The sequence below is a fragment of the Tetrao urogallus genome (genome assembly GCF_951394365.1).
Source record: "Tetrao urogallus genome assembly, chromosome: 1".
Classification (NCBI taxonomy): Eukaryota; Metazoa; Chordata; class Aves; order Galliformes; family Phasianidae; genus Tetrao; species Tetrao urogallus.
The window spans coordinates 73,682,082-73,709,581 of record NC_136813.1 but is presented as its reverse complement, the minus strand read 5'-3'; the positions used below and the strand labels follow the sequence as shown (position 1 = coordinate 73,709,581).

Genomic DNA, 27,500 nt, shown 5'->3' with positions numbered 1-27,500 from the left:
GAAGTTTTGCAAAAATTACTTTATTTCACAACCTCTTCATTTTTTGTATATATTAGATTTTACAAATGTCAATATGTAACTTTAGATTCTGTTAGAGTGATGAAACTTCAAGTGTATCTGGTATATCCAGATGGAATGAAGTTACCCTTAATTAGCATAGCGCTATGCATGTTTGGATGTTGGGTGTTCTTATTTAACAATTCATTATTAGTATCAGTAGAGAATGTTCTGCTGCTCAGTAGAAAAATATCTAGCTAAGCAACTATGGTGTTTTAAGTTTTGTTCAAATTTTTACTCTTGACGTTTTATACAGATCTGCCAAATTTAACATTATTGCAATGACTACATAAAAAAAATGAAAAGGAAAAAAGAGTGTGGAAAGAAGCAATAGCTCTCTAAGGATCTTCCTGTATGTAGCATAGTTGCAAATATCTTAGATACATAGCTTAGAATAAATTCAAAATCAGACATACAACTCAAGGGCCAAAATTAAAATCAATACTACTAGTAAACAAACGAATATAATATTTTACCAATAGCAATTTCTAAGTAATTGAAAGTGAAATGATAACTACTTACGTTGTTGTTACTTGCCACAGTTCTGCATTTGACCTGAAGCATCAGCTTCAGGGAATTACAAAGGAACAATGCATTCAGATGAGCTGTGATAATCATAAAGCCTAACTAGCATGTATTTTCCTTGTTTACATTTCCAGATAAGGCCAAACAGTGACAGCTTGGAAACATGGAAGGAGTGTATACAGTTGCCATATATCTCAGTGTCTGAGGAGTCCTTTGAGACAAGGTGGACAGAATGAATTACATTCTTTCACAGCATCCTTCTAGGTACTGTCACCTGCAGACTATCATAAAAGCTTTCCCCATATTCTTCTTGGTCAAATCCCTAACTAAATTAGAAACTAATATACTGTACAACAGAGGTGGCTCATGTCAGGAAGAGTTCAGATTTCACTCTTTCACAGAAGGCAGATGATGTGGAACAAGTATGCACAGTCATCTGTATGTGAATCTTCTTTTTCAAGGCCTGCTGTCTTCTCTCAGCACCTCAAAAAATGACAGGAGCTGATGAAAGGCAGGACGCTTTTCTGGCAGCTGGATGAGGCAAAGATGATGGATAAAGTTAATTAGTTACAAATGCATACAGAAATTTGGAGAGACAGCGGTGTTAAGGGACAAAGAAATTTTTTTTTTTAAATTTTTTTTACATTTATGTTTTTCGCAAATTTCTGCCAATAATACTTAAAAAGTCTGTAATCACTGTCATTTCACGGTATCACCAACAATATGCCAAATGGTTCTTTGCTGTGGGAGAGGGACAAGTCATGGTCCACAGAAAACAGACTAAAATTTAGTTGAAGAGAAACAATAAATCAGGATAGTTCTTGGCACGGCAGACACATCTCTCAAGATAACATCAGCATGATCAGCATTTGACTCCTGGAAGACTCACAGATGGGATAACCTACTCCTTCCGTTCTAAGGGTGGTTTTTTTTTTCATGCAACTTCAGCTATCTAAAAAGGTAGAGGTCACCTCTAAATTAATTAAGATACTTATATATATAAATAGAAATAACACATTCTATGGTGGCTAAAATAGATGGGAAAAATGGTCATGGGGACATACAAATAGTCATCCTGTAATCATAGGAATTTAACTCAGAATTCAAATTTTAAACCAATAAATCAGTGAGAAGAATCTTACCCCATGTCTTACATTGACATTGAAATGCATTTTAATGTACATGCAGATGCACATACCTCATGCCAGCAGTTGTACATTATCTGGTAGGTGATGTCTGAAACCAGTTGCGGCCTATAAAGTCTGTATCCTTGAGAAACTTTCTCAATCACCTGCACGTTATCGTACAGCTCATAGGGCTGCTTTCCCAAAGTGAACACCTCCCACATTAAGATACCTGCAGAAGTATTCACAGCAATGGAAGGGAAGAAACAAAAGATAAGAAATGAAAACCAAGAAATGTAAGAGAATCCTTCTTTCCCAAAACAAGATGCACATGAAATACATAACTGACTCCATGGAGAGTAATGACCAAAAATACAAACATTCCCTTATGTAAGTGTGCACATATACACAGTGTTAGAGAAGGAAAAAGGAAATGACAGTTACAGTTATGCATTTTCTTTATAGAATAAATCATAATGAATATTTTAATGATTGTTTGAAGTGGGTGAGACATAAACTTCTTTGGCACCAGAAAGATTCTCAAATGCTTTGTGGTCTCTACCACACATACATATAAAAAGTGGATTTTACTGAAGCAATCGAAACACTGGATAGTATAATAATCATTCATTCATAAAGACTCCTTTGCTCGAAACTATTTTTCTTGAAACTAAACAGATTGATAAAGTTAAAAAAAAAAAAAGTGAAATGTTTATTTATTCACAACATAGAATCATAGAATAATTAAGGTTGGAAAAGATCACAAAGATCATCTAATCCAACCAGCAGCCCATCACACCATGCTGGCTAACCACGTCTCTCAGTGCCACATCCACACGGTTCTTGAAAACCTCCAGGGACAGTGACTCTACCACCTCCTTGGGCAGCCTGTGCCACTGCATCACCACTCTTTCCAAGTGGAAACTTTTTTTAACATCCAAATTTATTATTAATAGTGGAATTATTATTTTTTTCCAAGGAGAAATGTACTGGATCTTTAACTTCCCTCCAGCTTCAAGATCGGAGCTTTTCAGTGTCACAGTGAGATCAGAATAAAACAATACCTGAATCTCACCTTTCCTTGATGAGAACATGAAACACCCAATATTATTTGTCCTCAGACATCTGCTTTTGGGATGTGAGTACCTTGGTTCAGTTCTTTAGCCCTTCAAAGACTCACTAATTTAAAGCAGTCAAACCAAGACTGACAGATCCAGCTCTCCCCTTGCTTCCACTGCATCAGTGGAGAGTGGTAAAATGAGAAAAGACCCTCTGAGGGAAAATAGTGTTTTCCATTGAAGTTAATGCTGATATTGAAGTTAATGACAATAATGCCTGGAGTCAGGATTTCACCCATAAGAACAGAAAGAAAATCCATCTTTTGATTTAATCGCATATATTATAAAAGCCTTGTGAAGGGCACAATTGAGCTGTTTATCTGCTAGGCACATTAACAATATTGGGAGACACAAAAGTTAAAGATAAAAAAGAAGTATCGCATTTTGGAGGCACTTTCATCTGCTTTATTCACCACTGATCAATCTCAAGAACAATGGGTTGCCAAACTTCCATCAAATCATCTGCTGCTAACATCATCCTACTGATGGAGCAAACCCATGTAAGTGGATTTAAGGCCGCTCACAAATGGCTTCCCTTTCTTTGCTGCTTTTTTCAGACTTTTAAAAACACTGGACAGACCCTGCAGATTTTTAAATCATAGCTTGAAAACCACTAAAATAGAACTTCAAATGTTTGAAATTCCTGCATGGAAAGTGATCTGCAAATGCAGATTTTTTTCCAAGATGCAGCGATCCAGATCCTCTGGCACATCTGGTCCATGCACAGCATCCATTCTGACCTCTTGGAGTAATAAAATAGCTCTTTGATTTGGCAGCTAAGGTTTATGTTCTACAGTCAAAGACATTGTTTGATCTCCAGTGCCAACATTTCCCATTAGTGCAGCATATAAAACACACACAGAGCACCTGGGGAGGAGTGGACAAGGTTTCTGTATGCCTAGAAGAAAAAACATTGGGCTAAAAATTCCAAAAATTCCTATTTTGATTCATAAAAATATTAAATGAGAGCATAAGCTGTGATTGCTTTTTGTATTATTTCATCATGCGTCTAGTATTTTCATATACTAAGATAAAGAAATTCAAACGTGATAACATATACACATATGCATTTATATGGAAGATTCCATACATACCAAAGGCCCATACATCTGACTTGCTGCTAAATTTGGTGTAATGAAAAACTTCTGGTGCTGACCACTTCACTGGAAACTTGGTTCCTAGAGAACTTACATACAGATCATCCAGGACATACCTAAAATGGAAGAAATGAACTTGATTGTGGGTAGTTGAAGGAAAATTCTGGCCAGGAAAATCCCAGATGGAATCCCAAACTTCAAAAGCATATGTGATACAGACATCAGCTGTAGTCAATAGATCACATAGTTGTTATCAACATATTAGAGAAATAATCATAGAATCATAGAACCATAGAATGGCTTGGGTTGGAAGGAACCTCAAAGATCATCTAGATCCAACCCCTCTGCTCTGGGGGTTTGTGCTTTGTTGCTTCCTGTTGCTTCCTGTTGCACTGTCACCTTGTGAAATACCTTATGTTCTTCAAGCTTGAACTTTCTGAACTGCAGAATGTGGCCTTTTCCCATGGATATAACATCTGGCACTGATGAGGTTTACAGCTTTGCAACTGCAAGCAGCCATAGTCAACCTTTAGGCATTTCTTATCCTCCTCATCTTCACCAGACTAAGCAGTGCTTGTCCCCTCAACCTTTCCTCAGAGGACTTGAGGCTGCTCATCCTCTCCCACTTCTTTCTACTGAGGCTGCTGATGCAGGTGTTTGGCCCATGGATCAAGCACATACCTTCTAGAAAAAGTAAACTGAGATTTCCTTAACAAATGTGAGTAGTGAAATCTCTCAGCTGTGCCTAGCCTTTAAGCATTGAGTTTTTGAGACAGAAAAGTGTCTTTATTGTAACTCCATAATAGTTTAGAGACTACTTTATGGATAGGAAACACAAAAAGATGTAGCACACTGTGACTTAACTTTATTAATTGCCTGTTTTTAGCTGATCACTAGCAGTAAACTATAAGATATACTAAAACTATAGCTCCACAAGGCTACCACTTCTCTTTCTTACCTTGTCATCCCAAAGTCAGATAGCTTCACAGTAAGATTGCTGTCAACCAAACAGTTCCTAGCAGCCTTTAGTAGAAAAATTAGAAAATAGATCAGTAGAAGAAGACTGAAGTGGAGGAAATAATGTCACGTCTTAATTTCTATCCACTAACATTTCAAAGAGTAATGAAATTCTTTAACTGAAGCAGCTAAGTTGGAAACTGTAAGGCATTCGTAAGTAACTCTCTTATTTTGCTTTTGACTACCAATTGAAAAACATTATTTATCATTACCTCAGCTTTACAAATGAGGATGATGAGAGATGAGTAAACAGAGGTGAGGAACCCACATTCACCTGGACAGACAGCAACAGATCTAGAAACTAAACTCTGTCTTTCAAAGTGCATCCTACTACAGGGCCTCTGCATTTACCAAGGAATCAAAAACAAGAAGGAAAACATTGATTTGATTATCCACAATGCATTATAAGCAGAGTAAAACAATAAAAATTGATATAAACAGTCTGGCTTATGAAAGTTTCATTAAGGAAATAGTTCTACATATGGTCACGAGGGAACACTTATCTAAAGTTGTATTTTCTGTCTCTTCATGCTCATTAATTTTTGTGATACACTTTGAATCTACAGCTTGAAATCAAACTCATGTTTAATCTTTGTCTTCCCATGGTGTACAAACATTTCTCAGAGACTTTGTATTTACTACTTGAACACTGCTACCCACGTTGTCTGTCATTCCTCATTTCTGAAGGAAAGTGTGAAAATTAGTGATGTATGGATTGAACAACTTTGTTTGCAAATAGAAACAAATTTTTGAAAGCATCATCAAGACAGAATTTAAAATAGTACCTGAGGAGATGAGATCCCTATTGGAAAATTAAGCAAGTCTATAACATAAATCATTACCAAATATTCCAATATATTTCTGCCTGGAGTTAGAAGGCAAAATACTGCTACTGACTCTGAAATTTGTGTTTGTTCATTTTTAAAAGGCTCGAAAATAACTGCTTATTTCCCCAAAGACTTATGCTACCATTTTTTATAACTATATTTTGCATAAACTTTGGGTCCAGGACCTTGAAATGACTGACCCTCACATTGAGAGCAACTTGAAGTACTTTCTTGAAAACAGGGACTTATAAATGCATTTAAAAGAGAAGGCAACTGCAAATTTTCAAGTTCTGTTCATGCTTGCAGTGTGCAAGAATAAACTCCCATTTATCCCTATAACATCTGTACTTGTTAAAAGAGAAAAGGTTCCCAATTAGATAAATTAGAGATTTATTTAACAGTGCCCACCATTATTATTGCTGCATCTCTATATCCTGGAGGACTGAACCATCAGTTCAAATTGAACTTTTTGCTTTACTGATGCTATAGTTGTGCTGCAAAGTGTTAATAAATCCCTAAGCCTAGAGCCCATACATGCAGGCAGCACAGCATGCAGTGCTGGGGACCTGCTAGCCCAGCTCTGAAACAGAAAGGTTAGCTTGTGGGCAGTACTGTTTACATGTGGCTATAAAGCTCCTAGCCCAGAGGTGCCTTGTACTGAGCCAACCAGGTGTCTCTGCTCTGTAGACCATGACACTTTTCAGGGGAGCACCGGTGCAGCTGTCCCTGGATTATGGGACAGAACTGTGTCTGTCTTTCTCATTTCATTTCTCCTGTGGGATACTTACCAAGTTTCTATGTATGAGCTGACAGCTCTCCAGAAAAGCCATAGCATCACAAACGTCATAGCAGATTTCCAGAAGCTGAAGGGGCTGTAATTCCTTCCCTTGAGTCTGTAGGTAGCTGAGCAAACTGCCATTTGGCATATATTCCATCACTAGATAGATGGGATACAATTTTGAGCATACTCCATACAGTCTAACAAGTTTGGGATGATTAAGTTTCCTGAAATAAATGCAAATAAAACAGTAAGAGAAAGAATAGATATGATTGAGCATTTCTGTAAGTTTATTTCTTCAAATACTAATGCGGCATTCTCTGAGAAATTCTTGAGAATGAATGCAGTCTTATCTTAGACTTTAAAGCATTCATTTTCAAGAGGAACTGAGACTCCTGCTCATTACTGTGAAATTCAGTATTGATGACAACCAAAAGAGGTATTGATGAAATGTCAACTTCATAGCCAAAATCTCAAATAGAATTTAGCGGAGAAAATGTGCAGCCTTATTGGTGGGAGAAAATGGAACTGAGTGGGTAGGGTAGTCCCTATATCTGTAAGATTTCTACTAAAACCATGTTGCCAAATTTTCGGATTCAGAATGGAGATTGTATCAGCTAGTTGACAGGAAGATAGCACATACCTTCAGAACATGAGATAACAAAAATGTTCTTGAATTCATGTGCTTAGTATCATTTAATGGAATTTCACTGGACATTCTAATACAATTATCTCTTTAGATTCAGAAACTACAAATCACATCTTTATATTGTTGATATTTCCCAGTTGTTCACTGCATTCCTATCTGCAGGATGGCAAGAACAGCCTTCTAATCATTTCTGTATATGTGCTGAGGAAAGTAGTTTTAAGTGACATATGTGGAACCTCTAATGTTTTGGAAGAGACGTTAGTTGAAACTTTTTTTAGGTTATCCCATCAGTTTGTGTGAAATTATTTTGTTAATACTCCAAATGTTCTACATGGCTACCTATTTAGTCCATGTCTAATGTACTCAACATTATTTAAAGCTATTTTTAAGAGGAAATTATTTTTCCGGTGTCTGCTTTGCATTACTGATTAATGTTTGAAGAAATCATTGTTTCCAAATACGTAAGCAAAGCTTACATCATGGTCTGAGCTTCTGCTGTGAATTCATCTTCTGACATTACTCCCTCTTTAATCATCTTTACAGCCACATCGTATTGTCCCTTCCACTTTCCCAGATGCACTGCTCCAAACTGACCACTTCCCAGCTCTCTCAACGGCACAATTTCCTCTCGCTTCAGCTCCCAGATTCCTAGCAGGACAAAGAAATTCCCTTAAGCAAAAAAAAAAAACAAACAAATGCAAGCATAATGTCTGTCACATGCAATGCTGTTGTTTTCTCTGAAGGGCTACAAAATCATGGTGCACTGATGTAACATACCTGTCTCTCATCTCAGCTTTGTATCTGAAGGACACTAAATTTCCTACAAGTATTTTTTTGCTACTGCTTAGGTTTAAGCCTTATAAGCAGTTTTGAGAAAGATTTATGCATCAAATAATAAATATTCCTGTAGGGGATTGGAAAACAAGCATGATTGTGCCAGTTAATATTGCAGAGGGGAAAAAAATAAAAGGGAAACTCACATGACATTTTATGTTCAATATAACATTTGACATAGAGTGTCTTAAAAAGGCATAACATAAATGTTATGTGGGCAAATTAAAATGGCCACAAAATGATGAGTTCAAAGATTCTGCAACTTTCCACAAGCCTGAAAGAAATAAATCACGATTTTCTTGTTTCGATTTTATTGGTGGCCAAGTCTGACAGTATAAAATTATTTTCCTACCATTTCCCAATGAAGCTGTGGCTGGGACTTTATTTATTTGTGTTGGTACCACGTGACGGAGCCTTGGCACCATACCTACAAACAAAACCCATTAAAGCTCTCAATATATAATAACTCCTCTGAATCAAGTAATATACAGGAAATTAATGCACAAACACAAACACATACACCATCCAGGTAAAGACAACAATTTTTAGCAGCTTCATCATTTCACAAGACTAGGCACTTCAGGGTTTTCTAAGCAGTTTTTTAAACTTTTTTTTTTGTTGTTGTTTAAAAGAGTCAGTAAAATATCAAAACATTCAGTATAGAAAGTAAAGCAACTGTTTCCATTATGAATATGATAGCTCAAGTCCCACCCAAATTCTCCCAAAAGATGCCTAAAAATTTGGAATATTCAGCATTAGAAGTTGTTTGTGTTAACTCTGAGAAGTGCAGAAGACAAAGCCAGAGCCAATCAAGTAGAAAGAACACATAGGATTACCTGCTGAGTTGTGCTGGTGGTGGTATATCAGTTTGGGAATTGTTTCAAAACAGTGATTTTCAGTAAGGTAATACTTATTCTCAGGGGTTTTGTGCACATGGTAATGTTTGACTGTTCCTTTTTTACTTCTGAAAAACACAACAAAGTGCTGTGTGTGTTAGAGCCTTGCAAAGTGCCTTCCAGCCCATGCATTAATAGATTAGTTAGCTGCAGGACAAACTACAACATTCCAACCAAATAACTAAATAAATAGCAGATCTGATCAGGGAGACTGTTATATTTTCCTCCTTCATATTTATCCAGCCTTTACATCAGCTGGCTATTTAGGGCAGACTGAAGCACATTACAGAGTTTTGCTGCATACAACAATGTAGCCTATATTTGTCTCCCAACATTTACATTCAGAGCCAATAGCGTTCATGTACTGCCCTCACAATGGCTCTACATCCAGTTCTGGACACCTATGAACAAAAGGACCACAGTCAGAATTAGTTCTAGTCTGCCCCAGAAGTCAACATTTCCACCTCTTCTTCCGCTTTCCAACTTCTACCAAATCGTTCCCTTCCCTCCCCTTCCCTTCCCAGAGCCAGTTCAAATAACCAATATGACCTGAAAGTGCTTGGGGCTCAACTTCAACACAACTTAGAGATTTGGTTGGAGACAACTTACACCAATTATAATTTCCCTTGCATGCTCATAGAAAGGATATTCAAAGTATTCTTTGAATACTCACTCATGAAATTTGCTGAGTACAGACACAGTATAAATTCCTGCCTGGCTAGATTTCCTCACCACAAAAGCACCTTCTTTCCCCTAAATGAAAAAAAAAAAAGGAAAAAAAAAGATGAAATTACAAGGATCTCTGAGGTTGGGATTCATCTCATTAAACTTCAGAATTTTACACTGGAATATCCATAGATGAGAAAAGATGTGACTCATATGATGTCCTTTAAGAGCTGCTTTAAGACAAGACAAACTGTGCCTCAGAATTATTTATTTCTCCCCATAAAAGAGGTCTAGATAACTGGTTGTGGTACCCCAGTGTAGATGTTTAGAGTTAGGTGAGTTGTACTCCATCCCAGACATGAATCAAATAGTGTGCCATTTTGGTTTGATGCAGGCACAGATTTACTGCAAGGTAGACAGAAAGTAGGTAAAGCTTCTCCTCCCTCTATCCCTTCCAGAGGCAGTATGTGACCAGACACTGCTCCATACATTCCCTGTGAATAAGTTCTTTCTCTGCTATACTCAGTAGTCTTCACATAATTCATTAGACCAATGTCATTTTTTCTTGCCGAAGTATTTTTGAATGGTAGAATAACTAAAAAGATTTTCACTGCATATTAATATATTTGGAATATTTATTTATTTTTGGTGGTATTCCAGTCCAAACTTTCACTACCCACCTTTACTTCTTTTAACAGCTTACCACACTAGGTTAGATATTCTGTTTTTCAGAGTTTGTTTTTGAAGTGTATAATCTGCTCATCTGTACAAGAGAAACAACGCATCCAGACATTTTTTGGAGATCTGTTTATCAATAATAATGGAGTACAAGAGTTTCTAGCAATGTGTTATGCAACAGCTATTTGAAGAGCATCAGCATCCTCTAGCTACGTACTATGGCAAAGACAGAAACTTCTCCTTGGCTGTTCATATACAAGCAGTAAGGATATGTAATACCTTCTGATGGAGCAGCTGCTCAGATTGGGCACGGGAGATACCAGCAGCATACCAACTGTAAGAGAAGTATTAGGCTCGTTACTGACAGGCTGATTTCCAAGTAAGGCACAGCAGACTCATGAAAAATGCCATACATCGTAAATATTTTCAATAGTGCTTTTAAAAGCTAGAGCTGGGACTTGTCCTGCATGTGTAAATTTAGGCTGTGATAAGAGAGAAATCACTAGTTCCATCTGCTTCCAATGGACTTCTATACCTTGAGATATTGGGGCCCATGCTGTGACACTGGTTTTTTATAGTAAATCCTTACAGGAAGATCCTGCAGTCCTGGCGCTCTACCAGAAGTAGCTTGTTTGTCCTGGATCAGGACATGTCCCTCTCTTTAAAGCTGTGAATTGCATAATTTCTCCTCTAATCTTCTGTTTTTCACAGTATTTGAGCAAAGTGAGAGGTCCCCCACGGAGGAAACAAGACAAACATGCTATTTCAGATCGTTCTGGGGAGCTCACGTAAAGCCTTTTTAACAAAAGTTCATTTTAAGGAGGATCCTTTTATTAGTGTAGGAGACTGATTTGTCCAAACACTTGTCTTTTTCCTGTCCAAAACCAAATTCATTCCTATTGTTGGAAGCCTGTGACCAGCGATGCTACTGATGACCTCAAAGCTGATGGCCCAGAGAGGTGGTGGATGCCCTGTCCTTGGAGACATCCGAGGTCAGGATGACATGGCTCTGAGCACCCTGATCTGGCTATTGGTGTCCCTGTTCAATGCAGGGGAGTCGGACTATATGATCTTTAATGATTCTACAATGTTATATATCTAATTGTTACTATGAATATAACATAAGTATATGGTATGCCATTATTCTTTGTACATGCAGAGTGGAAATAATACTTCTCTCTAAAGAATCTCTCAGTTCTCATGAAGATATATCCTACATACTCACTCATGCTGAGCCATGCTCTGTTCTTCTGCTGATGTGTGCTCACTGGCACTTGAGTTTTCCCTACAAAGAAAACAATACACTGAAATGATGAAAAACTGGTCATGTAAATTGTTTTTCTCAGGTTAAATGCCACACTGCATGTATTTTTGAGTAATTGTTTCTATTGTGCCATGTTCCAAGGTGAATATTAAAAAAATTGAGATATATTTACCTCTCTAGATTTTTCTCTGGCTTGCTAAACTCTTAAACAATCTTTCCCTACCACTGTACAATGTGTTGGAAAGAGAAATATGCTCTATCTGTGCTGTAGCAAGCAATGAAACTACACGTCTTTACTGAATTTACAAAGAGATTGCATCTACCACTTCAAAATTTACATGGAAGATTTCCAATACTGTACAACCCTAAACTTTCCAAATAAATATTTTTAGCATGACAGACAATAGAAAGAATTCTGAAACAATTTATTGTGCAAAAATAACAGTGATTATGCTGCCTTTTACAGAATATTAATAAAATATTGGCTTTTTTTTTTTTTTTGGTTCGTTGGTTGGTTGGGTTTTTTGTTTGTTTGTTTGTTTTGTTGTTGTTTTTAAAGTAAGCCTCTGGATCCTATCTAGTGTGGTTTACTATAAGAAAATCTGTGAAGCCTCTATAAGGTTTTTATTCAAACACTTTGACATACATTTAATGCAATACAATGTCATCGCAACTTGCCATTTTGCCATAAAGAAAATTCGAGACTGATTTATAATAGAGTTGAACTCACTTTGTACTGGAATGCTCACATACATACAAATGCATGAGAATGCTAGCAAGGCTGACATTTTAAACCTGAAATAAAAGTACAAAGACTGAAATCCTAGCATATTGAAGACAGTGGCAAAACCTTATTGATTTAAATGAAAATAGGTGATGGAGGAAAAACTGATGTTTTTTGCATTGATGTATGAGTCAAGAAGACAAATTGCATTTGATTGTACACCTTGCAGTAAATTATATGCTTAGTACTCAGAAGGTTACTTAAGAAGAAAAATATTCAAAAAAATTTGCCCAATCTTTTCTTGAGTGGCAAGGAGAACATTTAAGCAGTGGATGGCTGCATATTGATTCACCTTGGCTCATCCTCATTCAGAAATGACTTTCTCAAGTAAGTGCTTGGTACAAAACCTTCATTCCTGAAAAATAAACAGTTCACAGTTCAGCTATCGCGTATGATTGCATCTTAAAATTGGTCACTTAAAATAGGAAAAGGGATTAATCAGACGCTTGTTAGAATGCCACTAACAGAAATGCTCATGGTTAAAACATTTCTGCTTTTTTTTTACACGACATGGAGAAAATGCAGAGGTAATTTGTTTTAGAAGACTATATTTCAACGAATTACGCTTTTCAGTAGTCACTGAAATGGCTTATATCTCAGTGACTGGCATCATCATATGGGAGATTGGAGCAGCTGTTCAACGATATCATTACATGCCATCTCCATTGCTGTGATGAAGGATGCAAGTGACTAATAGATGCCAGCAGAGTATCCAAGATCAGACACAGAAAGTCAGCAGGTAGGTTCAGCACTCTTTCCCACACAGTGCCAGATGCAGTTGAGAAGCTAAGCTAAGTGAGTATGGGCAGCTGAGCTAGCATATGAAGCAGTTGGCAACATGGCATGTTGGACTAAGTCATGAGGACCCATAGTCGTCTATAGTGGTAAGGGAATGGACTGTATGCTGTGCCAACCAAAAAAAAAACAACAGGGGAAGTAAGGTGTATATTTGCATATATATGGAGACAGAAAGAAAGGGTTTCTTCACCACAGATCTCAGTAGAGCGAGAAGAAATCCAAGAATGCATGAAATCTTAAACAGGTAACTGCCAACTGTTTGTTCCTACTACATTCAAAACTCCAACATCTTTGATATTTCCAAGCAGAACTTTAAGATTTTGCTATGCTATATATGGAGTTTGTCCTTGCAGAATCAGTGCTGCAAAAGCCTCAGTTTCACAAGCCAGAGAAAAAAACTATAAATGATCCCCATTCTCTTGATTTCGTTTTGCTCCTTTATTCATCTCAGAGCCCTCTGTTCGGGCTCTGTTAGCAGAGCTGCCTATATCATATGGTTTTGCATAGCCATCAACTTTCCAGTGATGACATTTAGCAGTGAATCTCAGCTTACTGATTTATCATTGTCTTTGAATTGCTGGGGTTGTATGCTGCTTTCTTAATCCAAACAGCATGCCACTCCTGTCAGCTATAAAATACAGACACTTAAACTTAAGGTTGATTTATTTGTTTGCTCACTTGCAGATGTAAACTTAATCAATGAGTTATGAATGGATCAACTAATTCTGTTCTGTTCCAAACCAGTTTGGATATCCCCTTGCTTAAAAATTCTTCCCTTCCACATTTCTGTCATGTACATGAAATCAAATTCAGAGAGTATCCATCATGAGGCAGACAAGAAGTCGTATCTCTTCTAGGCAGCTCCTGTTTGTTGTGTTGCCTTTGTCTCCAGCATACTCTGAAAGCTTATTTAATGACTTGGGAAGCAATTTTCTTTTCTGCCCCAGCTGGATGTTAACGAAAAATTTTGTATTTTAAGCAGTCAAAGGGGATTCTTCCAGTTGTGAACCTCAAAGAGAATAATTCAATGCTTCTGTTCAGTGCTGGATGGAACTGTTTCAACAGTTCTCGCTGGTCTCCAGTACTATCACTGCTATTGCAATAGTGATGGTGTTGGTGCAAAGTCTATGAGGAGAGATGTTCTATTCTTATTCATGAAGACTAAATAGTTGGAAATAAATGGCCAGCTTCATTGTGCACAAGCTCTTCCTCAGGCACATGACAGAATTAAAGCCACTGGATAGTATTTTAGCTGGCACACAGGCAGTGACTACAGTAAATCTCACCCAGTCTGGCAGCCAAGAATAATAATGAAAGTGGAGTTGTGCAGAACACAATGAGGCTTCTTTAAAAAGGTTTAAAAACTGCTAACATAGTTCCAAGCTAACGCTAGCTCTATAGATCCTGTAAGGCACTGGGACTGCCTGCAATGCTGTCTACAAGGATGAGACACATAGAAGATCATGATCATGGAAAAGAAGTATAGTGCAGTGCATACTTACCCTTCCAAATCTCTTACTTTCCACCAGGCAAAATCTTCCTCTTGCAATACATGGTATTTATTGCTGTTGACAAGACGGATAGCTGAATTTCCTGAGGGTTCATAGTTGCATTGGGCCACAGCCATACTTAGAATTCCCTTGTTTGATGATACAACCTGAGGCAGGCTTCTACGTCTCAGCTTTTGAAGACAGAAGAAATAAAATTATAAAGAGATAGAACACAGAATAAAGTAAGAAAAGAAAAGCTACATACATGATCACATATATCTTCAAAATGGATAACAATGTAAGAAAATTAATCAAAGCTAAGAATATGGGTACAGGAAAGCACCTTTTTTTCTCATTCATGTAGAAGGACATTACAGAAACTGTTGTCCATATTTGTGAGATGGGTGAATACAGAGCCAAGTTTCATAATAATGACACCCAAAGCATTACATGGAGCGCAGGCTGACACAGCTGTCATAGTAAGCTCTCATTAACAAGATGACATAATAGACTGTACTCATACCAAAAGCCTGACATCATCTGAAGCTGATAGAGTTTACTGAGCAATTGCAATTCCTGTGCATTAGACACCATGTGAGCAAACAATTTTACTGTAACTAAGTGCAATGACATCATATTGTATCAGAAAACTCTAACACAGCAGCACACTATTGTAACTTATGTATATATATTTTAATGACTGTTGATCAATACTAATAATTACCATAAAGCACAAGAGATATTCATCAGTCATTTCTACTAATCCCTGAAAGAACAAGCTACGTGGTTCTAAATTGTCCCCTTTCCTTATAATGCTTTATTGACCATGTTGGATGTTTCTTTGTTAAGCTTATTAGATATAAGGAACCCCACTTGGTTCCTTCTCTATGCAGATTTAAACACGTATAGGTATGTAACTATAGGATTCCTATTTAACCCGCATCTTCAGGTGAAATGTGCCTTCCTACAAAATTTCTACCTATCACCACTGTTTGTTTAGGAGGTCTACAAAAATAGCTTGGGTGAGAAGCCCGATTTTTTAGTTAGTTTACATGAATCTAACCATAAGCAAAAAGGCATCTTAGATTTAGGCATTAAAATGTATTTAGAAATTGGTGAAATCTCGTAACTGAGAAAATCAAGGCATTCCAATCTGTAATAGGGAAAACTACATGTGAAAAACACTGACAGCAAAAGATGGGGAGAAATAACAAAGACTTGAGAGAAGAGCCTCCAAGTGCCAACTATTTATTTTATGCAATCATTTTATATTGGAAAGCACTGTAATGCTATACCGGGTAAGAATGCCAAGTGTTCTCAAGCAGGCTGTGATTCCTTTAAGTCAAATCTTAGCAACCACAGTATTGTGTGCTTGCTTGTTTCATCCTCATTGATATTTCTTTACTTAATTTAAGCAAAGAGAAACCAAGATGCCAATTGATTGACACCGTGGAGCCAGAAGACATGCAGGATCTTTTCCAGTAAACACAATGAGCCTCAATCTGATCTCACTGAGTTCCCATGGCAATGCTCGTCTGTAAAGATCAGAATTCTCACTTGCCTAGACTTAGACCTGTTATTCATCAAGCATTATTGCTTCAGCACATGAAGTCTATTTCCAGTTGGCCATGGCCGACTTCAGTGGAAGGGAGCTTTTAGCTTGTAGACCTTTGTTAAGCTTGATCCAAGTCTTAGGCTGTCTGTTTTGTGAATAATGACAGAAATAGAGTGGCCTGAAGCTATCATAAAGATGGAGAAAATTATAATGCATTTTCATAAAAGCATCCAGTAATATTAAAGCAAGTAAATCTTTAGTGAATGTATTTATGGGCTGATTTGTACCTCTGAGATATGGCTTTGGTAATTTTTTGAGATTGAACTGTTCTTTCTTAATCCCCTGTTTTGTTTATGGAATAATCAGTGTCATGCTTTGAGGAAGCTTTCATCTTTTTGTGAAACAGGAGAAAGTGCAAAGTGTTGGCCAAAGTAAATGGCAGAAATAATTATGATCAAATAAAGGAGTTTCCTCTTGTTAACCAGACAGGGGAAAGATCCAGCCAAAGATGAGCACATCAGATTTGCATCTCTTTAGGTTTTACTGCTGGATTTGTACTTGTCTTTTGCAATATTTCTGGATGGACTTCTGCGCAACCTGGTACAGATTAATGTTTTGGTTTGTGTCCTTACATAATGCTTTCCATATCCAGCACTGGTTGAAAGCCCTAAAGCCTATACTTTCCTAATGTATTTCCTAATTTCCTAACTATTCCCTTGAATACACCTTGTTACTTCCCTTATGCTAGCAATGATATTATTGTGATTTCCACATTGATGACTTTATCACCACCATCTAGAAATGAGCTTTAGGTGACAAGCTGAGATTTAGGTGTGATGGGCAAATGTGGTATGCCTACTATCTGCAAAACCATGTTCCCATGGTACAACTGGAGGTATGTGTTGCTTCTTTTACTCTTTCAAAAAAACTTGTCAAAAAATTAGCACGAGGTGATATGTGTGTGTGCACTCAGTGGACTTCTACCTGACCTACAGACAGTATTTGATATTGCAAAGACAGTGCCTGACAGGCACCAGCAGAGATGAAGGTGTTTGTAAGACAGGAAGATCCTGCTTATCAAAGCACAGAGGAAATGCCTACTGGTCCCTCTGAAGGCATGGTTGTCACTTGTATTCTCTGTAATAGCATCACTCTTTAGGAACTAGCTCTTCGGTGGAAACGGTGTTATGTTCAACTGATGAAAGGGATGGAGACATCAAAGGTGTAAGCTGTAAAGAGAAGAACTAGTGCTTCTGGGGGAGGAAAAAAGAAACAAGACTTGCCAGGACTGGAGAGGTGAGGGATATGAAATGGGAGGTAGATGGAAGGAAGACTGGCAGTTCAGTTGTACCTTTGATGACCAGTCTGAGTAGTTGAAATGATAAAGTAGAATGTGCTGAAAGCTTCTAGAAGTAGCTCTAGAGCTAAATATAGATTGCTGACTGCTCCTCGCCATGAAAACTCAATATTAGCCTTATAAGTCTGATCTGTATGATACAGCTTGGGGAAATGAAAGTCAAGTTGTTCTAACCAGATGTGGTACTTATTATATCTGCATTTGCTGAAACTGTTTTAGAAGTATCAACCTTAAAACTGTCACGTTCCTGCATTTTAAACTCCCCTTCCAAAATAACACCTTTGAAATCAAGCAGATAATGAAAATAAATCATAAAGACCTAGCAGAAGCCAGCATGTTCAGCAGAACATTTGCATGACTGATGATCTCTCCAGATAGACAAAGCACCTCCTGACGGAAGCCAGGCAAGCAGACCGCAGAATTCAAAACAAGTTATGCTGCTGCATGTTCACAATGCCATTACTTTCAAGTATTATTAACAGAAAAAAAATATCAAAAGCTTCTTTGATCATAGCCTGTTTTCAAGGCTTTATTATTATTTTTGGAGCTCCATTTTATACCTCACGGTTTTGTCTTGTTTCTTGATACTCTATGCAGTTCTTAAATCCTTAGTTGCTATGTCAATTGTATACATAAGAATTCAAGCTTTTCTTCTTTTTTTTTTTTTTTAGTTTCTTTCTGATCAACAGAAAGAAGCAAGGAAATGGGCCCAGAATGCATTCTAAAGATATAAACCACAAACCAGAAGACAAATGAAAAGAAGGCAGGAGACATAATTTTAAAAAAAATCTCACGATTTTAAACCCAATCTAGTTTACTTTTGGAGGAGGCTAGACTAGTGATCTGAGAATACGCAGACCATTCTGCTAGCCGTTTTTTAAATACATGAAGATCAAACAACACTGTTCTCTTCTATTTCCTTGTCAGTTTTACCTTCACCTCACAAAACTTAGTAACTTGGCTGGGCAGTGAAATTAAGGTAAAAAATAGTAAAATAGCCCTTACTTTTGTATAGAAGGAGAAACATAGGTTACTCTGAAAGTAATACCTCCTATTTATTGTCATGGAAACTACAACAGTTACAAAGAACACAATAACACTGTTTGATAGTGATACTTCTGTGCCATTTTGTCAGACTGCCCCTCTGCTGCCATCTGCCATAGAATATTGGCAAGAAGGTTCGACCTCTACTGCCATACCACCCACGACCGCCTCTAACATCATGAGTCAACATAATAAAACAGGAGGCATAATTTTCAGTACATCACTCATAGAAGAGGAAATAAACATAGAAACAGATCTTCCAGTCTCTGCTTTATTCTTATTCCTTCCAGCTTTTCCCTTTTTCATCAAGCACCTTGCTAAACTGGAGCATGCAGTGTCTGTTTGTTTGTCTGTTTTTTGGCATTCTGGTGTCTTGTTTGCCTTCTGAGTCTGTTCGCTTAGTTTTCACAGATGGACAGAGAGCAAGGCATACACTTCTGGTTTACTGTCTGGTATAAAATCAAGACATAGGTAGGAGTACATATGTATCTCAGAAGCACTTCTCAATTCATTAACTTACAGTATGTTTCTGTTAAGTTGAGCTAAACAGATGTGTTTGGTACACCAACAGATTCCTAAAGTGGCACTTGTACTCCTGACCCAGCCTGCTGGAGCAGTGTAACTTGGGAATTGCCTGAGAAAGTGCTGTTTATCCACCATTTCTCATTTAAATTAAGTCATAGAATCGTAGAATCACTAAGGTTGGAGTCCAACCATTGACCCATCACCATCATGGCCACAAATCTCAATATAATTGTCCACTTCAGTTACTATGTTTTCTCCAAGTACTAGAAACACCATTTTCACTGGGCAGTGTGGGAAAGTGGAGTTTGGGACATGTGTAAGAATGGGGACTTCCTATGCTCTAGAGAACTAATTTCGATGGCATTCACTAAAAGATGTCACTATAAAGCCTGTAGTGTCTACTACCACCAGCTTGTTAAGTGAACTGGAAGTCACTGAGGCTTCCGCAGTTCGCCTTTTTCAGCACACTGAAGACAGAGTTGTGTCCCTCCTCCTGATATGCTGTTGGACATCAGATTGCAGTACCTTGATCAACAACTGCTTGCATGGGTTGATAATGATATGAGGAGGGGGAATGGTTTTAAACTGAGACAGGGGAGGTTTAGGTTAGATGTTAGGAGGAATTTTTTCACACAGAGGGTGGCAACGCAGTGGAACAGGTTGCCCAAGGAGGTTATGGATGCCCCATTCCTGGAAGCATTCAAGGCCAGGCTGGATGTGGCTCTGGGCAGCCTGGTCTGCTGGTTGGCGACCCTGCACATAGCAGGGGGGTTGAAATTCGATGATATTTGAAGTCCTTTTCAACCCAGGCCATTCTATGATTCCATGATGACCATATATTAGAGATTGAGACCAACTTCCAGGGATAGCCTGCAATTCTCCCATCTTATTCGACTCCCTGTCATCAGTACCAAGTCTTTCTGTACAGGTTGATACTCAGAAGTTTGACCTACCAGTGTTTGAGGGACTGGAGGCAGTGGTTTCACAGACCAGGTTGTGCAACATAGAGTCACATCTGAAAGACAGGGATTGAAAAGCATACTGTGAATTTCAGCAAGAATTATTTATCACTTGATGCTTTCTCACTTGTAGGACTACATAGTGGCAGCAACAACACTGACATTTCTTTTCCCTGTGACATAGAACTGCTTTAATTCTGTACTTTCCAACTTTCTCTTAATTCATCTCAGTATCTTTTAGAAGTCCATAAGCCATTGTTCTCATCTACGCCAAGTTTCTGAAAAAGGCACTTGTAGGCTATGAAGTGGTGATTAAGAATACTGCTTTCCATTACCCAGCAGCCAGAAGACTCAGGCTGTCTGGAGTTTCCCCTACACAGACAATCTTTCCCTGTGCTCTGCATGTCTCCAACTAACAACCTCAGGAACTCATTTAGGAACAAATATAAAGTAGACACAGCATAATATCTTGCACGCATTATTATCTCTGGCAGAAATGAAGCGTTCAATGTACCAAAACGCTCCTTGTAATTCTTCTCATGGATAAGTCATCCATGGCTGACAGTGAGGTATTTCCTTGCCCTTACAACAGACTGGGGGTTTCACGGCCCTCTTGGCTCATGTAACAAATGGTTTGGAAGCTATATGAAGCTATTCAAATTACTGTTACAAAACAGCTGACAACTCTTTACATTAGCCAATGTTCCATAAACTGTATTAAGAGCAGATAAGACTATGTTTTCAAAAGCAAATGCTTCAGTGTTACTGGGAGTATAACAGATACAAATCAGTTTCCAAACTATGCACACCTACAGTTTTTAATTTGTCTTTTAATTTTGGGTACATACATTTTTGATTGTGACATTAAATGCTCAAGACCAAGTTTTGATAATGATTGAAATTAGTAAATCTATTAGTGCTCTAAATTCCAAATAATCCAGCTTTACAAAGCTGAAACCTAAATATTCATAATTCACCATTGTGTTTTCATAACATGAGATGGATTTCCATTAAGCATGTATATAAGCACAAGGGAATTCCCTTTTGACAATGTGAAATGTGGGAGTGTACTATTCTATAGATTTTCCTATCTCAGTATTCATAGATAAAACATGGAAAAACTCAATAATAACAACTGTGTTTAATGAGAATACTTTACAAAAGGATATTAAAAGAAAATACATACATATACATATACATATACATATACATATACATATACATATATATATATTGCAAGTTAAATCACATTGTTTCTACCTGTCTGGTTGTGGGAACCTCATCAACTGAGGAGTCTTTGAGCATAATGCTACAATTTATCTAGAGATTTTAAGCATAAAGGAGAAAATATTTCCATTTTGACTATTTTGTGGGTAAAAATGTCACCATCTTCTTAGATCAAACAAAACAGATATCATTTTCGTAGAATCATAGAATTATTTGAGTTGGAAGGCCATCTAGTCCAATTCTTCTGCAATGAACAGGAACACCCACAGCTTGATAAGGGTGCTCAGAGCCCTGTCCAGCTTCACCTTGAATGGCTCCAGGGACAGGGTACCAAACACCTCACTGAGCAAACTGTTCCTTACCACCCTTATTATAAAAATCTTCTTCCTTATATCCAATCTAAATCTCCTCTTTTTTAGTTTGAAACCATTTCCCCTTGTCCTATCACAACAGACACTGCTGAAGAGTCTGACCTCTTCTTTCTTGTAGCCCCTTTTCAGAAAGAAGGGGAGAAACTCTTTAGCAGGGTCAGCATTAGTGTTCCCATTTGGATTTGGCATATAGTGAAAAGCATCACTGAGACTAGATAAATAGAAACAAAAGAAGACATTACATTTCTCCCAAGTTGTACATCCAGGGGCCGTTTTACAAGTCTGATTGCAACAGAGAAACCTCCCATTGGTGAAGAATCTTTTATGATATTTGCTTAGTAAATTGGTATTTTCTTTAATTTCTGGAAAACATAAAGAGAACACAGTAAACACAAAAAGCTGCAACACTGAAATCTTCCTTTTGCTTAATAGAACCCGCTGCACTCAACTGTGGGACCTCCTAATGCTTATTAACTCCTAGCTCTAGACACACATCCTCATATTTCATTTTCCATCCTATTTTGTTCTCTATTCTATATTTCTTCATATATGCACAAGTCTGAATTCCACACCCACCAGTTACCTCCTTTTTTGACATCTGGGTGTCAAGACACAGTGCAGTCCTATGAAACAATCAATAGACAAAGTAGGATCCAACAGCTATGATTCCAAATCATGTATCTTACAAATATTTCACAATCAATAATAAAAATAATATATTTTTTAGTATCAAAATATACTGAATATTTTCCTGGAACTATCTACTGTAAGAAAACGATACTCCGTGATACTCAGTATCAGATACCCAATACCTGAAATGGCAAATCCAATCTGTTTATCTGCTAAAATATATCTAACATTTAAGCATATCAAAGGGAAATGCTATCAAAGAAACATTTAATTTATAATCCAAACATTGCTTTACCCTACAAAACTAGCCCCAGTACAATTACTGTGCTAGTGATATATTAGTTCTGCAAGTCATAACAGCATTTTTGGCTTCAGAAGACAGCTAAAAGAAATGTAGGATAAGTAGAGTGAGACTTTAAAAAGTGACTGCTTCTGGACAGGGTTCCAAAGCTCCTGAGGTGACCTATTTTGAACCCTAAATTCTTGAACATGCAATAGAGGACAGAAAGGATCAGCACATCTTTGGTGACCAGTATTTTCATGCACTTATTAAAAGGCTTGTAGGCAGCTGAAATGTTTTTGCTATTATTTGCCTTACGATCATTACAAATATAACACTTACACAATCTTATACTTTGCAAATTTTATTTTAAAAGATTTTACTTCAGAATCATAGAATCATAGCATCATAGAATCACAAGGTTAGAAATGACCTACAAGTTCATCTAGTCCAACCGTCTCCTCATCACCACTGCCACCACTGGCAGTAAACCATATCACGCAGCTCCTCATCCAGACGCCTCTTGAACACTGCCAGGGACGGCGACTCCACCACCTCTCTGGGCAGCCATTCCAGTGCCTGACCACTCTCTGAGAGAAAAAGTTCTTCCTCCTGTCTAATCTAAACCTCCTCTGATACAACTTGTGGCCATTACCCCATGTGCTGCTCGTTGCATGGGAGAAGAGGCCAAATCCCTCTTCACCACAACCTCCCTTCAGGAAGTTGTAGAGTGCAATGAGGTCTCCCCTGAGCCTCCTCTTCTCCAGACTAAACAATCCCAGCTCCCTCAGCCGCTCCTCATAAGACTTGTGCTTCAGACCCCTCACCAGTTTCGTTGCGCTTCTCTGGACACGCTCCAGGACCTCAACATCTTTCCTGTAGTGAGGAGCCCAAAACTGAACACAGTAAGTATACCAAAACTGGTATACTGAAAGAGTTTCAGTATACCAAAACTCTCTATTAACTTGCATTGGTTGGAAGATACGACAAAAATTGGGAAATTTTAAAATGTTCAAAAATAATACCAAAATAAGCTTTCATCTTTTAAAATTTCTAACTCATTCTTGAAAATACCAATGCATTTCAACCAAGTATGAGTAAGACTTAAAAAAGGTGAGAATGAGTGGCATAAAATGATAGAGTAGAGTACTTTCCTATCTCCCCTGAAGTTATTTGGTTATTTGGATACAGTGGCACACAAAGGGCTAGTGTTTACCTCTATGCAAAGCTGCAAGCCACTTGTTCCGTCTCTCTTCATCAGGTGCATAGACATAGAGCAGGCCATCTTTGTACACGATCTGGAAGAGGTTGCCAGCATGGTGAGAGCGTGCGACCCAAAATCCAAAATGCCAGAACTTGGAAACCAAAATTAGGCTTTGAAAATTCGTTGATAGCAAACTTCTATAACTTAGCAATGTTTTTTGGAGGTCATATATAGTACTGTCATCACATAAGCCTTGCGTATACTGCCTTAACCACCATGGATCATATCCAAAAGAACCACTGAAGAAAAAAGGGGTATCATAGAATATTTATAGATAGACCTGTCTTCTATGTATAAAAGACCTTACAATTCACAAAGAAACTCATTTTTTCCACTTCAATTTTTCCAGACTCCTCTTCAAGCTTCTGGCTGTTGTTACACAGGCCAGCACCTGTCTTCAAGTACTCAGAAACAAACACTGAGGCAGAGCAAAAGCTTGGAGCAGTTTTGGATCAGGGAATTCTAATCCAAAGGTTATGCATTCATACTCTCTTGCCTTGGATATATGTTTTTCTTCTGCAAATTAGCTCAACTGCCTTTGAAAGCAAGTAGCTAGTATCTACAACCTCCCATAGTAAGTAGTCCAGTAATTTATCTATACAATATGAAAAATCAGCTTATTTTTCTTGTGTTCAACGTACTTTCTGCTAGCCTCATTTGATGCCTATCTAATAATTACTAACATCTGCTTTGCTGTTTGGGTGATGCTTAGTATAGGCTGTGTGTATGTGTTAAGTCCAGGGCTTCCTTTCCCTTGTATACATTGCTTTTCAGTCATCTGCAATGAATTTCAAGTATCGCTTTATTGCTTTGTTCCTACACTGGAGAGCACTTGTTATTAAATGTGTACTCCCTCTCGTAAGCGTACCAGACTGATCAATCTATTTTCTGTCTCTTTATTTAGTTAAATGGTGGATCTCTGTGAGCTTTTCTTTTTAAGGCATGTTAGCCAATCCATTAGACACTCTCCTCTGACCTCCCTTCAGTTTACAACATCTTTCTTGAATTAGAGTCACCAGAACTAGATTCAATATTCTCCTGCAGATCACTGTAGTGTCAAAACAAAGGCAGTATAGCCTTCCTGCTTTTATTCAGTGTGCGCCTCTGTCAATGTCCAAAGATGCCATTAGCTCCTTTGGCCACAGCATCACACCGGAACTGATGAGAATCAGCTATCAGGATCCTAACCCCCCTCTTCAGCGATACAGTTTCCCAGAATGGAGTCCCCCATCCTGTGACTATAGTGTGTATTCTTCTTCCCACTTATCTGAGTAGTGAATTCCAGAGATAAACACAGTAATTTAACACCAGTGCACCATTTGCTGCCACAAAAGTAGTGAGGGAAAAGGGAAAGGAAGAAAGGAATGACACTTAGGAGCAAGTAGGAAGTGAAAAACTAAGCATTTCTCAAGAGGATGCCCTTGGCCATGGCAATTTTTGCAGGGTCATGGATTAAGATGTTGTCAAGCAGCCTGCTGTTGGTGGCTGTGCCGCTCCAGGTGGCACTCCAAGGGGATCTACCGCCTGCCTGGGCTCACAGAACTGATACTGATGGAGGCTCTGGGGAGAACGTGCTGGGGAAAGAGATAAAAAGCAGCAAATCTGAAGTTACAGTTTCCTTATTTAATTCCTGAACAGTGCTTTGTGCAGCTACATCTTCTGGTACATGCACAAAGCATAGCCTTGAATTTGCTGACTGAGGTCTAATAAAAGAATAGTAATCAGGCAGTCCTGAGTCAAAACCTCTACTTGGCATTGGGCAAAAAGATGGGAGTGGAGATAGTGGGAATTAAAATGAGATTTTTTAAGTCCCTAATTATGCTTTACAGATATCATAATCACATAAGTGTATTGATCTTTGTATTAAAGCAAATATGATAGAAATTTGAACATAAGAGAAAAAATTCTAGACCCAAATTTTGTCCCAGTCAAGTAAGAACATTTTAACAAGGTCACAACTTCAGTAACAAGGACAGATTTTCTATTTTTTGGAAATATCTATGGCACTCAGCTGTAGCAGGTATCGGCAGTTGGGACAGGAATGATCAGTGTAATCCTAGGATGATTTGAATATTTCACATGAAATGAACATAAAACAAATTTCACGACTAACCTGAAAAGGATATTGTCTCACAGGAGGTGTTGATTCCTCAAGATTCACTGTCTCAACACATCGGATTTTCTCAATCTCAATGGACCCCTTCTTTCTTCCTCTTTTCTAAGGGAAAATAAAGCAGATTGTAAACTAACGTTAACTCAGTATGGAGTATTCTAGATCTACTGTTCTGTGCAATTTCATGTCTCAAGCTGGATAAGCCATGGCTTCATGGTTGTTAAATTTTAAAAGTAATAAAAAACATTTTTGGTGACCTAACCACATTTATATATCAATCAAATTCCTTTTAAAGTCAATTACAAATTATAGGACATGGCTTTACATCTGAGAAAACATCTGCTGCAACTGTAAGAGTGTAGCTGCGAAAGGGGAATGAGGGGAGAAAGAAGGAGGAATGGAATGAAAGACACATTAACTGCAATCCAGAAGCCTAGTTGTGGCATTTGTATTTTTTGCTAAGGTGCAGGAGCATATTCTCAACGGGCTTCCATGCAGGATCCCCATGAATTATAACTCACTGGAGGGACCCAAATGTATTAAGAAAGCAAAAACTTTGAAATAAGTTGCCAGGGTAATGTATTTGCATTCACAACAGGAGATCTGTTGAGTGAAATCTACCCTCGTGTGATGCACAGTCAGTCTCTAAAAATCGATAGCTTAACCATCTGCTTTATACGAATGAGGGATAAGATTGGGAACCAATTATACCTCACACAAGTAATTTCTGAAGCCACTTATTTATATCACTTCAGAGGGAGGCCTGCATGAGGAAAACATCCCAATTCAAGACAATATGTAAACATATGCCACTGTTAATTACTTGCTTAAGTTTTGTTGTCTTGCAAAGGATGCAAACAGATGCTCAATGGCAAACATAGCTGTAAGCAGCCAAGTGATTTCCTGAACTGAAAATAGAATATGTTGCCCTCTAATTTTTCAATTTTACTCAAGACAAAGTACACCTGCTATTCTAATGCATCGCTCCTAATCAATTTTTGCACCAGAAGAATGAGTTGATGGTAGGAATGTCTTTGAATAGTTTACTTAAGAAAATGACTTTTTACCTCTTTGCCATATTCGTAATAAGCAAGGCTTGTTTTTGTCAGAACAAACAACCTTTTCTTGTAATTAGCTGGTGACATTTTTCTCTTCTGTTGTGACTTCTTTAAAAGAAGTTCTTCTAGAATTATCTTTTTCTCCATTTTACTTCCCTAAAAAAATATCATAGAAATTTTTATTATCACTATTAATAAATATGGCAACACCAACTGTAGAAACAGCAATAAAGAATATATTGAGTCATTGTCTTCTATATGTGTTTTCAAATTCAATGGTAATACATGATTACAAAGCATGTGTTTAAAGCTGCATAAACAAACAAAGTTGATTTACTTATTCTTCAAGGGATTCAATCACATAGGAAAATGAAGATAAATATATACTGTATTTCTAAATAAGGCACTTCTGTTACTTCATTGTCTGAGCATCTCTCCTTCTACAGCCATGCATGCTTTCTGGCAAAGAGCACAGTCTACTTTATGCACAAATGTATTACATCTGCAGCATATTA

The 27,500-nt window shown here is 37.7% G+C and overlaps 1 protein-coding gene across 1 annotated transcript; it reads right to left on the bottom strand.

The window, feature by feature from the left end:
* Nucleotides 1-1,038: 1,038 nt before the first annotated feature.
* On the bottom strand, nt 1,039-27,132 carry BMX (BMX non-receptor tyrosine kinase; the record flags this gene model as incomplete). Its single annotated transcript, XM_079541030.1, has 17 exons — nt 1,039-1,113; nt 1,781-1,938; nt 3,919-4,037; nt 4,880-4,944; nt 6,554-6,770; nt 7,669-7,840; nt 8,379-8,453; nt 8,863-8,990; nt 9,596-9,675; nt 10,546-10,600; nt 11,492-11,551; nt 14,615-14,793; nt 20,037-20,098; nt 21,883-22,002; nt 23,767-23,848; nt 25,928-26,032; nt 26,995-27,132. 17 exons carry the CDS (start codon nt 27,130-27,132, stop codon nt 1,039-1,041), a joined length of 1,890 nt encoding a protein of 629 aa, XP_079397156.1.
* Nucleotides 27,133-27,500: the final 368 nt, after the last annotated feature.